The sequence below is a fragment of the Aquarana catesbeiana genome, linkage group LG03, assembly GCF_042186555.1.
Source record: "Aquarana catesbeiana isolate 2022-GZ linkage group LG03, ASM4218655v1, whole genome shotgun sequence".
NCBI lineage: Eukaryota > Metazoa > Chordata > Amphibia > Anura > Ranidae > Aquarana > Aquarana catesbeiana.
Genome location: NC_133326.1, coordinates 717,392,241 through 717,403,785, shown reverse-complemented (window position 1 = coordinate 717,403,785; position 11,545 = coordinate 717,392,241). Strand labels below are relative to the sequence as shown.

The following is an 11,545-nucleotide window of genomic DNA, read 5'->3' as shown; positions in this document are numbered from 1 at the left end:
TCAAATTTGAAAATTAATTTGAATTTGAAATAGAAGCACTAAATATAGTAAGGTATAAAAGTGAAATATGATTCTTATTCCTGCATAGGCTGCTTTATAGAATAAAATAGAATAGAATGGAATAGAAAATGGAAAAAAATAAAGGAGAATAGAAAAGTATAAAATATATAAAACATTAAAACATAATGAAAGAGAATATAATAAAATATAATAAAAGAGAATACAATATAAAGGAATAAAATAGAAAAAAATAGAATAAAATAGAATAAAATTAGAATAGAGTAGAAAAAAATGGAATAAAATGCAATATAAAATAAAGTAATAGAATAGAATAGAAAAGAATACAATAAAGGAGAATTTAATAAAATATAATAAAACATAATATAATAGAATATGAAGGAAGAGAATATAAAAAATATAGAACAGAATAGAATAAACTAAATCACAATACAATAGAATATAATAAAACTGAATAAAAGAGAATAGAAAATAAAGGATTAGAATAGAATAGAATAAAACACAATAGAATAAAACGGAATAGAATAGAATATAATACAGTAGAATAGAAAAGAAAATAATAGAATAGAATAGAATGTAGTAGAATAGAATATAAAAAAATAGAATAGAATGAATATAGCTGTCTTCCAAAATTCAAATTTTGTTTTTCAAATCGATTTGAAAATAACAAATATACAAAATAAGTCCAAATAAACAAAACTAATTCCGAAAATAAATCATTCTAATATAATGAATATGACAATACAAAATTATTAACTAACAAATCCAAAACGAAACAAAACACATTTTTCCGTTGTGCACATGTCTAGTTACTAATTCCCTTTAATGTTCTCTAGAATTTTTAGAATGAATTTCTTGTTGCAAAGACATACAGTACAGTATGTATTTCTTATGCTCCTCAGCTCCATCTAGTGTCCATAATGTGGTATTTTAGTACTGTCCATAATAAGAGAACATTTAGTTAGAGGAGAACATAGCCTAAAGAACATTCATTTTTGCCATTTCACACAAAGTGAATGTGTATGCAATGTGCTGGATGATTGATTATGCATTTAAAAAAAAAAAAAATGGACCCCTTTAAGTATTGATTTTAGAGATTCACCACATCAGTCAGGTGGCTACCGATTTTAGGAGGCAGTCAGTGGAAGTTTACATATTTCTCTTTAGTATATTCTATATTTGTAGTAAGAAGCTGGAGAAGAGATGATGGAGACAGAAGGTGGTTTCTGAGGTTCAGCAGAACAATTCAGTGTAATTCCTTCTCACAGATGTATGGGATCTCTGTACCACATGAAACATCATTCAAGCCATTTCCAGCTTTCAGTTGAGCACAATCTTCTTTTCCCTCATAATTATTGGGCTCGTTCTTCTGCCAGAACCTGTAGGAGATAAGTGTCATTAGTGACCAGGGGTGGAGTCGATAATAAGGACAAAAACAGATGAATCCTCACCACCTGAGTCCCGGGTCTTTTTTTCCCTAAATCTCCTTGAGTCTCAGAACATTTATTCATTTCAGCAACGTCTTGGTTCTGGACATCTTTTAGGTTTTGTAGTCTACCCTAAAGTATAATACAATTTTGGGAGACACATGTTCTTTAATTTGGTAGCAAATTTGGGCACATATATTTTTTTTTCTTGTTTTTTTTTTATTGGAAATAAATAATTCAAAATAGAAAGAGTGCATTTTCTTGTAATTTTTTCCCAACACATTTAAGCAATTTGTGCACTCCTATAGATTTACCCAAAAATATAATCAAGAAAGTCAGCTGATGAAAATGATATCACACGAAGGTGCCTTTTTTACAGGTTTGGTGATCGATGAAAATCTGAAAAATTTCAATGACATTGCGTTCACTTACATAGGCATTCTTTTGCAAAGGCCATCCAAATCAGTTGATGTTGTTGCAACCCGGTGAATCATTTTACAAGAAAATATCTATTTTTTAGGTGACTGTGTGGGTAGCACCCTGCCCTCCCTAGTCAAGCTAAATTTAGTTTTTGGCTCTGCTGTGCAGTAATCTTTTTTTTTTTTTTTTCTGGTCAGGTTTTCATAATCTCACACATAGGTTGGACTTGATGGACTTGTGTCTTTTTTCAACCTCACCTACTATGTAACTATGTAGGTTTTCCTAGGCTTGGTGGTTGATTGCTTCTGTCTGCCTCTGGGGGAAGCTTCCAGAAATAGCTAGGAGCGTCAGCCACTGAAGTTATGAATATTTATCTGACCTCAGCCAATCCCTGGGAGGGAGCATCCACAAGGTGGCTGGGTAGAAGATTAATGTTTGGAAGGCTTGCTCAGACTTGTTTTATCCTGGGGCTGGGCCTCTGGGATACAGCCAGAGTGTGTACTAAGCAGTTGCTGTGGGATCTGGGCAGATACTAGGCTGAGGGCCTGAAGGTGACCTGATTAATTGCTTGAGTATAGCTCCGGTGGAGGCCTAGAGATGGAGAGTGTCACATTGAAACTGGGTGGCATGTAGGTAGGGTGCAGCGCAGTCCTGCAGCGATAATGCACACAGACCAAAGATGATGAAAGAACTTGTTTTAAAATAGTGCAAAAATAGTTCACAATAAACCTGGTGGGAAGACAACCCAACCGGGAACACTCACAGGTCCAACAGTTATGTAGAGAGTAGAGAGCAGGTTTCAGCCAAACTGACAGTGCCTGTTAGCAGGGGCCATCTCGTGCCCAAGCAGAAAGATGTCCAGGGAAGTTGGGAGCCCTACGCTTTCCCTACTCACCAGGAACTGTTCCCTGACACTAGTTCTGTCCCTACCAGATGAAATACCTGTCCCTACTCTACCCACTCGCAAAATGTGCACCAAGCCTGGAAGCCATGGCCTTAAATAGACTCTGCCTGACCCAAGGTAGCTGCTAGAGTCACATAGGGCAGCAACTTCCAATTGGATAGCTTCCCCAGTAGGGATGAGCTTCGAGTTCGAGTCGAACTCATGTTCGACTCGAACATTGGCTGTTCGCAAGTTCACCGAACAGCGAACAATTTGGGGTGTTCGCGGCAAATTCGAATGCCGCGGAACACCCTTTAAAAGTCTATGGGAGAAATCAAAAGTGCTAATTTTAAAGGCTAATATGCAAGTTATTGTCATAAAAAGTGTTTGGGGACCTGGGTCTTGCCCCAGGGGACATGGATCAATGCAAAAAAAAGTTTTAAAAACGGCCGTTTTTTCAGGAGCAGTGATTTTAATAATGCTTAAAGTCAATCAATAAAAGTGTAATATCCCTTTAAATTTCGTAGCTGGGGGGTGTCTATAGTGTGCCTGTAAAGGGGCGCATGTTTCCTGTGTTTAGAACAGTCTGACAGCAAAATGACATTTTGAAGGAAAAAACTCATTTAAAACTACTCGCTGCTATTGCATTGCCGACAATACACATAGAAGTTCATTGATAAAAACGGCATGGGAATTCCCCAAAGGGGAACCCCGAACCAAAATTTAAAAAAAAAAATGACGTGGGAGTCCCCCTAAATTCCATACCAGGCCCTTCAGGTCTGGTATGGATATTAAGGGGAACCCCGGCCAAAATTAAAAAAAAAAAATGACGTGGTGTTCCCCCTAAATTCCATACCAGACCTGGATTTTAAGGGGAACCCCGCGCCAAAAAAAAAAAAAAAAAACGGCGTGGGGTCCCCCCAAAAATCCATACCAGACCCTTATCCGAGCACGCAACCTGGCAGGCCGCAGGAAAAGAGGGGGGGACGAGAGTGCGGCCCCCCCTCCCTCCTGAACCGTACCAGGCCACATGCCCTCAACAGGACAAGGGCCTCATCCCCACAACCCTGGCCGGTGGTTGTGGGGGTCTGCGGGCGGAGGGCTTATCGGAATCTGGAAGCCCCCTTTAACAAGGTGACCCCCAGATCCCGGCCCCCCCCCCTGTGTGAAATGGTAAGGGGGTACATAAGTACCCCTACCATTTCACGAAAAAAGTGTCAAAAATGTTAAAAATGACAAGAGACAGTTTTTGACAATTCCTTTATTTAAATGCTTCTTCTTTCTTCTATCTTCCTTCATCTTCTGGTTCTTCTGGTTCTTCTGGCTCTTCTGGTTCTTCCTCCGGCGTTCTCGTCCAGCATCTCCTCCGCGGCGTCTTCTATCTTCTTCTCCTCGGGCCGCTCCGCACCCATGGCATGGGGGGGAGGCTCCCGCTCTTCTCTTCTTCTTTTCTTCTCTTCTCTTCTTGTTTTCTTCTTTTCTTCTCCGGGCCGCTCCGCAATCCATGCTGGCATGGAGGGAGGCTCCCGCTGTGTGACGGCGCTCCTCGTCTGACAGTTCTTAAATAACGGGGGGGCGGGGCCACCCGGTGACCCCGCCCCCCTCTGACGCACGGTGACTTGACGGGACTTCCCTGTGACGTCACGGGGAATGCCACAGGGAAGTCCCGTCAAGTCACCGTGCGTCAGAGGGGGGCGGGGTCACCGGGTGGCCCCGCCCCCCCGTTATTTAAGAACTGTCAGACGAGGAGCGCCATCACACAGCGGGAGCCTCCCTCCATGCCAGCATGGATTGCGGAGCGGCCCGGAGAAGAAAATGAAGAAGAGAAGAAGAGAAGAAAAGAAGAAGAGAAGAGCGGGAGCCTCCCCCCCATGCCATGGGTGCGGAGCGGCCTGAGGAGAAGAAGACAGAAGACGCCGCGGAGGAGATGCTGGACGAGAACGCCGGAGGAAGAACCAGAAGAGCCAGAAGAACCAGAAGAACCAGAAGATGAAGGAAGATAGAAGAAAGAAGAAGCATTTAAATAAAGGAATTGTCAAAAACTGTCTCTTGTCATTTTTAACATTTTTGACACTTTCTTTGTGAAATGGTAGGGGTACTTATGTACCCCCTTACCATTTCACACAGGGGGGGGGCCGGGATCTGGGGGTCACCTTGTTAAAGGGGGCTTCCAGATTCCGATAAGCCCCCCGCCCGCAGACCCCCACAACCACCGGCCAGGGTTGTGGGGATGAGGCCCTTGTCCTCATCAACATGGGGACAAGGTGTTTTGGGGGGCTACCCCAAAGCACCCTCCCAATGTTGAGGGCATGTGGCCTGGTACGGTTCAGGAGGGAGGGGGGGCCGCACTCTCGTCCCCCCCTCTTTTCCTGCGGCCTGCCAGGTTGCGTGCTCGGATAAGGGTCTGGTATGGATTTTTGGGGGGACCCCACGCCGTTTTTTTTTTTTTTTTTGGCGCGGGGTTCCCCTTAAAATCCATACCAGACCTGAGGTCTGGTATGGAATTTAGGGGGAACCCCACGTCATTTTTTTTTTTTAATTTTGGCCGGGGTTCCCCTTAATATCCATACCAGACCTGAAGGGCCTGGTATGGAATTTAGGAGGACTCCCACGTCATTTTTTTTTTTTAATTTTGGTTCGGGGTTCCCCTTTGGGGAATTCCCATGCCGTTTTTATCAATGAACTTCTATGTGTATTGTCGGCAATGCAATAGCCGCGAGTAGTTTTAAATGAGTTTTTTCCTTCAAAATGTCATTTTGCTGTCAGACTGTTCTAAACACAGGAAACATGCGCCCCTTTACAGGCATACTATAGACACCCCCCAGGTACGAAATTTAAAGGGATATTACACTTTTATTGTTTGACTTTAAGCATTATTAAAATCACTGCTCCTGAAAAAACGGCCGTTTTTAAAACTTTTTTTTGCATTGATCCATGTCCCCTGGGGCAGGACCCAGGTCCCCAAACACTTTTTATGACAATAACTTTCATATAAGCCTTTAAAATTAGCACTTTTGATTATTCATGTTCGTGTCCCATAGACTTTAACGGTGTTCGCATGTTCGAACGAACTTTTTTCCTGTTCGCATGTTCTGGTGCAAACCGAACAGGGGGGTGTTCGGCTCATCCCTATTCCCCAGTGACCCAGGAAACCATAGATGAACAATGTTCCTCCTGACTTCCTTTCCAACTGCAATGCCACTGCGGACGAGCGCCACCTGCAGTGGAGAAAGTAGACTGCACCTTCCAACAGGCAGATGGCTGGCCTTGGAATTTGTAAATAAGACTTTGATTGGGGTTCCCAGGTGTGCATGTGCTTGGGGAAATAACTGCCAGAAGTTGCTAAAAGGACTGGGGCTGCTCGTATAGAGTCCCAGGGTAACTGACTATTCATTTTACCCTTAGAAATGGCTGTTGTAAAGATTTTCTATGAAGGGACGGCCCTCTTGTTGTAACTAGTGTAGCACCTTCTAGTGTGCTACCAGTTTAGTGCAGGTAGATTAATGTTTGGCTCATGGTTAGCTTGTGAATCTAAAATTGGGTCAAGGTTTACTGCAGGTCAGGCTGGATGACTCACAGAGGCAGGTCTCTGATACTTCCCCCTGGGTCTGGAAGTTTGGAGAAACTTCCAGAAGTTAGTGGGCGGAGGCCAGGAGGGCTAATCTGCATACTTGAGGGAACTTGGCCAATCCCCAGGCAGAATTCCTGGCAGGGTGGCTGAGTCAGCCATGGTGAGTTGGGTGGAAGAAAAAAAAAAGAAGAAAAAAATCTTGCGAGCTGCCCAACATCCACCAAATAAAATATGTGCAAAAAAGATATATATAAATACACCAGACCAGCTGCTAACACTGATCACATACCCATATACATGTGCAAATATAATAGTGTTTTCTTACAAAGTGTCAGCCCAGGGCTCAATGAGATAAATCCAGCTGGCTCCTATGTTCCTCCCACTGTCTCCCCCTCAGTAGTTAGCAACAGGGTATAGGCAGAGAAAAGAAAAGACTCCAATAGTGCTTGAATTGCTTTATAAAACTTGCAAATGTTTAATAAAGTATACAGGGTACTCACATAGTATAGGTGCTTCCATAGCACCGCACTGTTAGAAACATATAGGTCGTATGTGTGTCTCAAAAAGCCACTCATATGGGCCGCCAAATTCGTGTGGCGCGTCATGGCACATAATTCAATGCGGCATCGCAGTGCATTACTGGCTGATGATTGGCCAAACATGTACAGGGTGGCTTTGGCCAATTATGGCTCAGGGGGTTTAGAACACGCCCCTAAAGCTACAAGTTAGTGTAGTGCGTCCTCCTCACAGTGTTCAGCTAAAGCTACAAGTTAGTTTAGTGTGACCTCTGCACAGTGTTCAGCTAAAGCTACAAGTTAGGGTAGTGCGTCCTCCTCACAGTGTTCAGCTAAAGCTACAAGTTAGGGTAGTGCGTCCTCCTCACAGTGTTCAGCTAAAGCTACAAGTTGGTGTAGCGTGTCCTCCTCACAGTGTTCAGCGAAAACTACAAGATAGTGTAGTGCGACCTCTGCACAGTGTTCAGCTAAAGCTACAAGTTAGTGTAGTGCGTCCTCCTCACAGTGTTCAGCTAAAACTACAAGTTAGTGTAGTGCGACCTCTGCACAGTGTTCAGCTAAAGCTAAAAGTAAGTTAGTGTAGTGCGTCCTCCTCACAGTGTTCAGCTAAACCTACAAGTTATTTTTTTGCGAGCTCTGCACAGTGTTCAGTTAAAGCTACCTGTAGAAGGTTGGTGGTGTTTTCCTGATCCTATCACTACCGCAGGCAGCTAAATAAGCTACAAGTTATTTTTTGGCGTGCTCTGCACAGTGTTCACCTAAAGCTACCTGTAGGAGGTTGGTGGTGTTTTCCTGATCCTATCACTACCGCAGGCAGCTAAATAAGCTACAAGTTAGTGTAGTGCGAGCTCTGCACAGTTTTCACCTAAAGCTACCTGTAGAAGGTTGGTAGTGTTTTCCTGATCCTATCACTACCGCAGGCAGCTAAATAAGCTAAAAGTTATTTTTTGGCAAGCTCTGCACAGTGTTCAGCTAAAGCTACCTGTAGAAGGTTGGTGGTGTTTTCCTGATCCTATCACTACCGCAGGCAGCTAAATAAGCTACAAGTTACTTTTTTACGATCTCTGCACAGTGTTCAGCTAAAGCTACCTGTAGAAGGTTGGTGGTGTTCTCATACTACAGGTAGGCAGTTGATTTATATATATATATATATATATCCCAGCTTACTGCAGCTACAGGCCATTAGTATGTCTGGAAGGCCAACAAGGAGAGGCAGACAGTCACAAGCCAATAAAAGAGGGCAAGCATGCTCTGTGTCTAGAGGAAGCAGTGCTGGTCGTGGAGACGGTGCATCCTCATCAGCACGTGGCCGTGGGGCACGCTTGGCCTTTTTTTTGGCAGCTGGCCGTGTTGAGCCGCAACATGAGGAAGACTTGGTCGAGTGGATGACCAAGCCGTCCTCATCCTCCTCATCCTCTCTCACCCATGCTCAGGGTACTTTGTCTGGCAAAGCAACGGCCTCTTCCCTCAATGTCATCAGTGAATCCTTCCCTAGCCCCACCATGTCCTCCTGAGGAGTCCCTCAAACTGTTTGACCACAGTGTTGGGTACATGCTCCAGGAGGATGCCCAGCGTTTGGAAGGCTCTGATGATGATACTGAGCTAGATGAAGGCAGTAACGTGAGCACGGACAGAGGGGGTGCCCAAGAAGGACAGCAATCTGGCAGTCATGCTCCCCCTGCTGCAGCATACTGCCAGGTTTGCTCCAGTGATGAGGAGGGAGGGGATGATGAGGTCACTGACTCAACGTGGGTGCCTGATAGGAGAGAGGAGGAGGAGGAGGAGGAGGAGGCAGCACATCACCAACGAGGCAGAATGCCCTCCAGGGGCCAGCTTAAGGGCAGCACACTGACTGCATCACACCCCAAAGCTCCGCATGTGCAGGGCGCTGCAGTCTCTGCGCGTTATTCAAAAAGTTCTTTGGTGTGGGCCTTTTTTGAGACGAGTGCATCAGCACTGCTGCTATTTGCAACATATGACTCAAGTGTATCTCGCATGGCCAAAACATCTCCTGCTTGGCCACCACATGCTTGATGAGACATGTGTTGACCTGCCATGCAGTTCATTGGCAAGCGTATCTAAAAGACCCACACCATAGAACAAAGAGGACCTCTCCTTGCTCCTCATCAGCTGAGATCCCCAACCGCACTAAACCTTCTGTCCTCTCTGAGACCTGCACTGAGAGGAATGAAGGTGTAGAATTAGGTGTGTCACAGCCAAGTACTTGTGGGCAATCTGCTTTCGGTACACCGACATCAGATTGTACCAGGCAAATTTCCCTGCCCCAGCTGCTGCACTGCCGAAAGAAGTTCGCTCCCAGCCATCCACATGCCCAGCGGTTGAAAGCTAGCTTGGCTAAATTGCTAGCACTTCAACTGCTGCCTTTTCAGTTGGTAGACTCTGCCCCCTTCCGTGAGTTTGTGTAATGTGCGGTTCCTCAGTGGCAGGTACCCAAACGCCACTTTTTCTCACTGAAGGCAATTCCGGCTCTCTACCGGCATGTGGAAGGCAATGTCTTGGCCTCGCTGGACAGGGCTGTGCATATTACAGCTGACTCATGGTCCAGCAGGCATGGACAGGGACGTTACCTAAGTTTTACCGCGCATTGGGTGACTCTGCTGGCAGCTGGGAAGGTGCAGTAGTGTTGGAGGTTGTTCTGCCACCACGCCTCCAAAATGCCACTACTAATGATTGTGACACACCTCTCTCCTCCACCCCCTCCTCTTCTTCTTCCTCCATGGCCTCTTCCTGTGCTTTGTCCTCGGAACCAGCGGTGCTCCGTAGCCGTTCAAGGGGCTACGCAAGTATGCAGTCCAAAAGATGCCATGCGGTGCTTGAGCTGGTGTGCTTGGGGGACAGGAGCCACACTGGGGCAGAGGTTCTGTCAGCTCTGCAGGGGCAGGTTCAGAGGTGGTTGATGCCACTCCAACTTAAGGCAGGAATGGTGGTTTGCGACAATGGCACCAACCTCCTCTCTGGCTTCCGACAGGGGCAAATGACCCATGTGCCCTGTTTGGCTCACGTCTTGGTCACGTCTAACTGCGGTGCAGCGGTTCTTGGGCAGGTACCCGGGCTTACAGGATATCCTGAGGCAGGCCAGGAAAGTCTGTGTCCATTTCCGCCGGTCATATAATGCCAGTGCTCGGCTGGCAGACCTCCAAATGGAGTTTAACCTGCCCAAGAACCGCCTAATCTGTGACATGCCCACCAGGTGGAACTCAACGTTGGCCATGCTGCAGCGGCTGCACACACAGCAGAGGGCCATAAATGAGTACCTGTGCGACTATGGCACCAGGACAGGGTCAGGGGAGCTTGTTTTTTTTCCCTACGACAGTGGGCCATGATCAGGGATGCATGCACTGTCCTGTCACCATTTGAGGAGACCACAAGGATGGTGAGCAGTGACACTGTCCCCCTTGTCAACCTGTTGGAGCACACGCTGCGTGGCATAATGGACAGGGCACTTGAGGCAGAACAGAGGCAGGAAGAGGAGGACTTCCTTAGCTCTCAAGGCCCCCTTTATCCAGACAGTGTTCCTGCGTGCCCGCCGATCACACAGGAAGAGGACAAAGACGAGGAGGAGGAGGATTGTGTCAGTATGGATGTGGAGCCTGGCACTCAGCATCAGCAGCAGTCTTTAAGGGATCAGTCCCAAGAAACACATGGACTTGTACGTGGCTGGGAGGAGGTGGCTGCGGACCATGTCGTCCTTAGTGACCCAGAGGACTCCGGACCGAATGCCTCAGCAAACCTACGCTGCATGGCCTCCCGTAAGCCTGCGTAAGGATCCTCGTATTCGTGGTATCAAGGAGAATGATCAATACTGGCTGGCAACCCTCCTTGATCCACGTTACAAGGGTAAGGTTGCGGACCTTATCTCGCAGAGGGAGCAGAGGATGAAACATCTTCGGGAGGCCTTGCAGAAAGGTCTGTGCAACGCGTTCCCAGAGACTGGGAGGTTACAAACTCCTGTTTCTGGACAACGTGTTGTTGAGGCTTTAGTCAGTCAAAGAAGGAGCGGTGGAGAAGGTGGCCGTCTGACCGATGCGTTCAGACAATTTTTTGGTCTGCAGCCCCAAGGTATAATCAGTTCCAGCAACCATTGCCAGCGTCTGTTTTACACGGTGCAGGAATACCTAGGGGCAAGATCTGACTTGGACACCTTTCCCACCAAAAATCCTAAGGGTTACTGGGTCTTAAGGATGGATCACTGGCCAGAGCTTGCACAGTATGCAATTGAGCTATTGGCCTGTCCTGCATCCAGCGTTCTTTCGGAACGCACATTCAGTGCTGCTGGAGGCTTTGTAACCGATCACAGGGTGCGTCTGTCCACCGACTCGGTCGATCGACTGACCTTCATAAAAATGAATCAGTCTTGGATCACCACCAGCTACCAAGCACCTGATGCTGATGTAACCGAATCATTTTTTTAAAAATCTCAGATCCCTTCAAAGACTGCCTATGCTGATGCTGAGTGACTATCCTGAGTAATTATCCTCTTCCTCCTCAATGATCACGCTGATAGCTTCTAAGAACATTTTTGGTTCTGGGCGCCACCACCAGTGCCTAAGGCCCAATTTTTCAGCCCCTGTTTAACAGGGGCGTGTAATTACAATTTTTGATGCAATACTTTGCAGCAGGGCTCGTTTCTGCGTTCCAACTAGAGTATCTGTGAGGGGTTGCAGTGTTGTGGCACCAGCACCAGTGCCTA

At 46.2% G+C, this 11,545-nt stretch overlaps 1 protein-coding gene across 1 annotated transcript in view; it reads right to left on the bottom strand.

Moving 5' to 3' along the window:
- Positions 1-1,080: 1,080 nt before the first annotated feature.
- The window catches only part of LOC141133703 (uncharacterized), a 125,769-nt gene continuing 115,304 nt past the window's right edge, over positions 1,081-11,545 (bottom strand). The window contains exon 9 of the mRNA XM_073623200.1: positions 1,081-1,397. Coding sequence (XP_073479301.1) covers positions 1,371-1,397 — 27 coding nt within the window. The 3' untranslated portion in view covers positions 1,081-1,370. The remainder of the gene's footprint in view (positions 1,398-11,545) is intronic.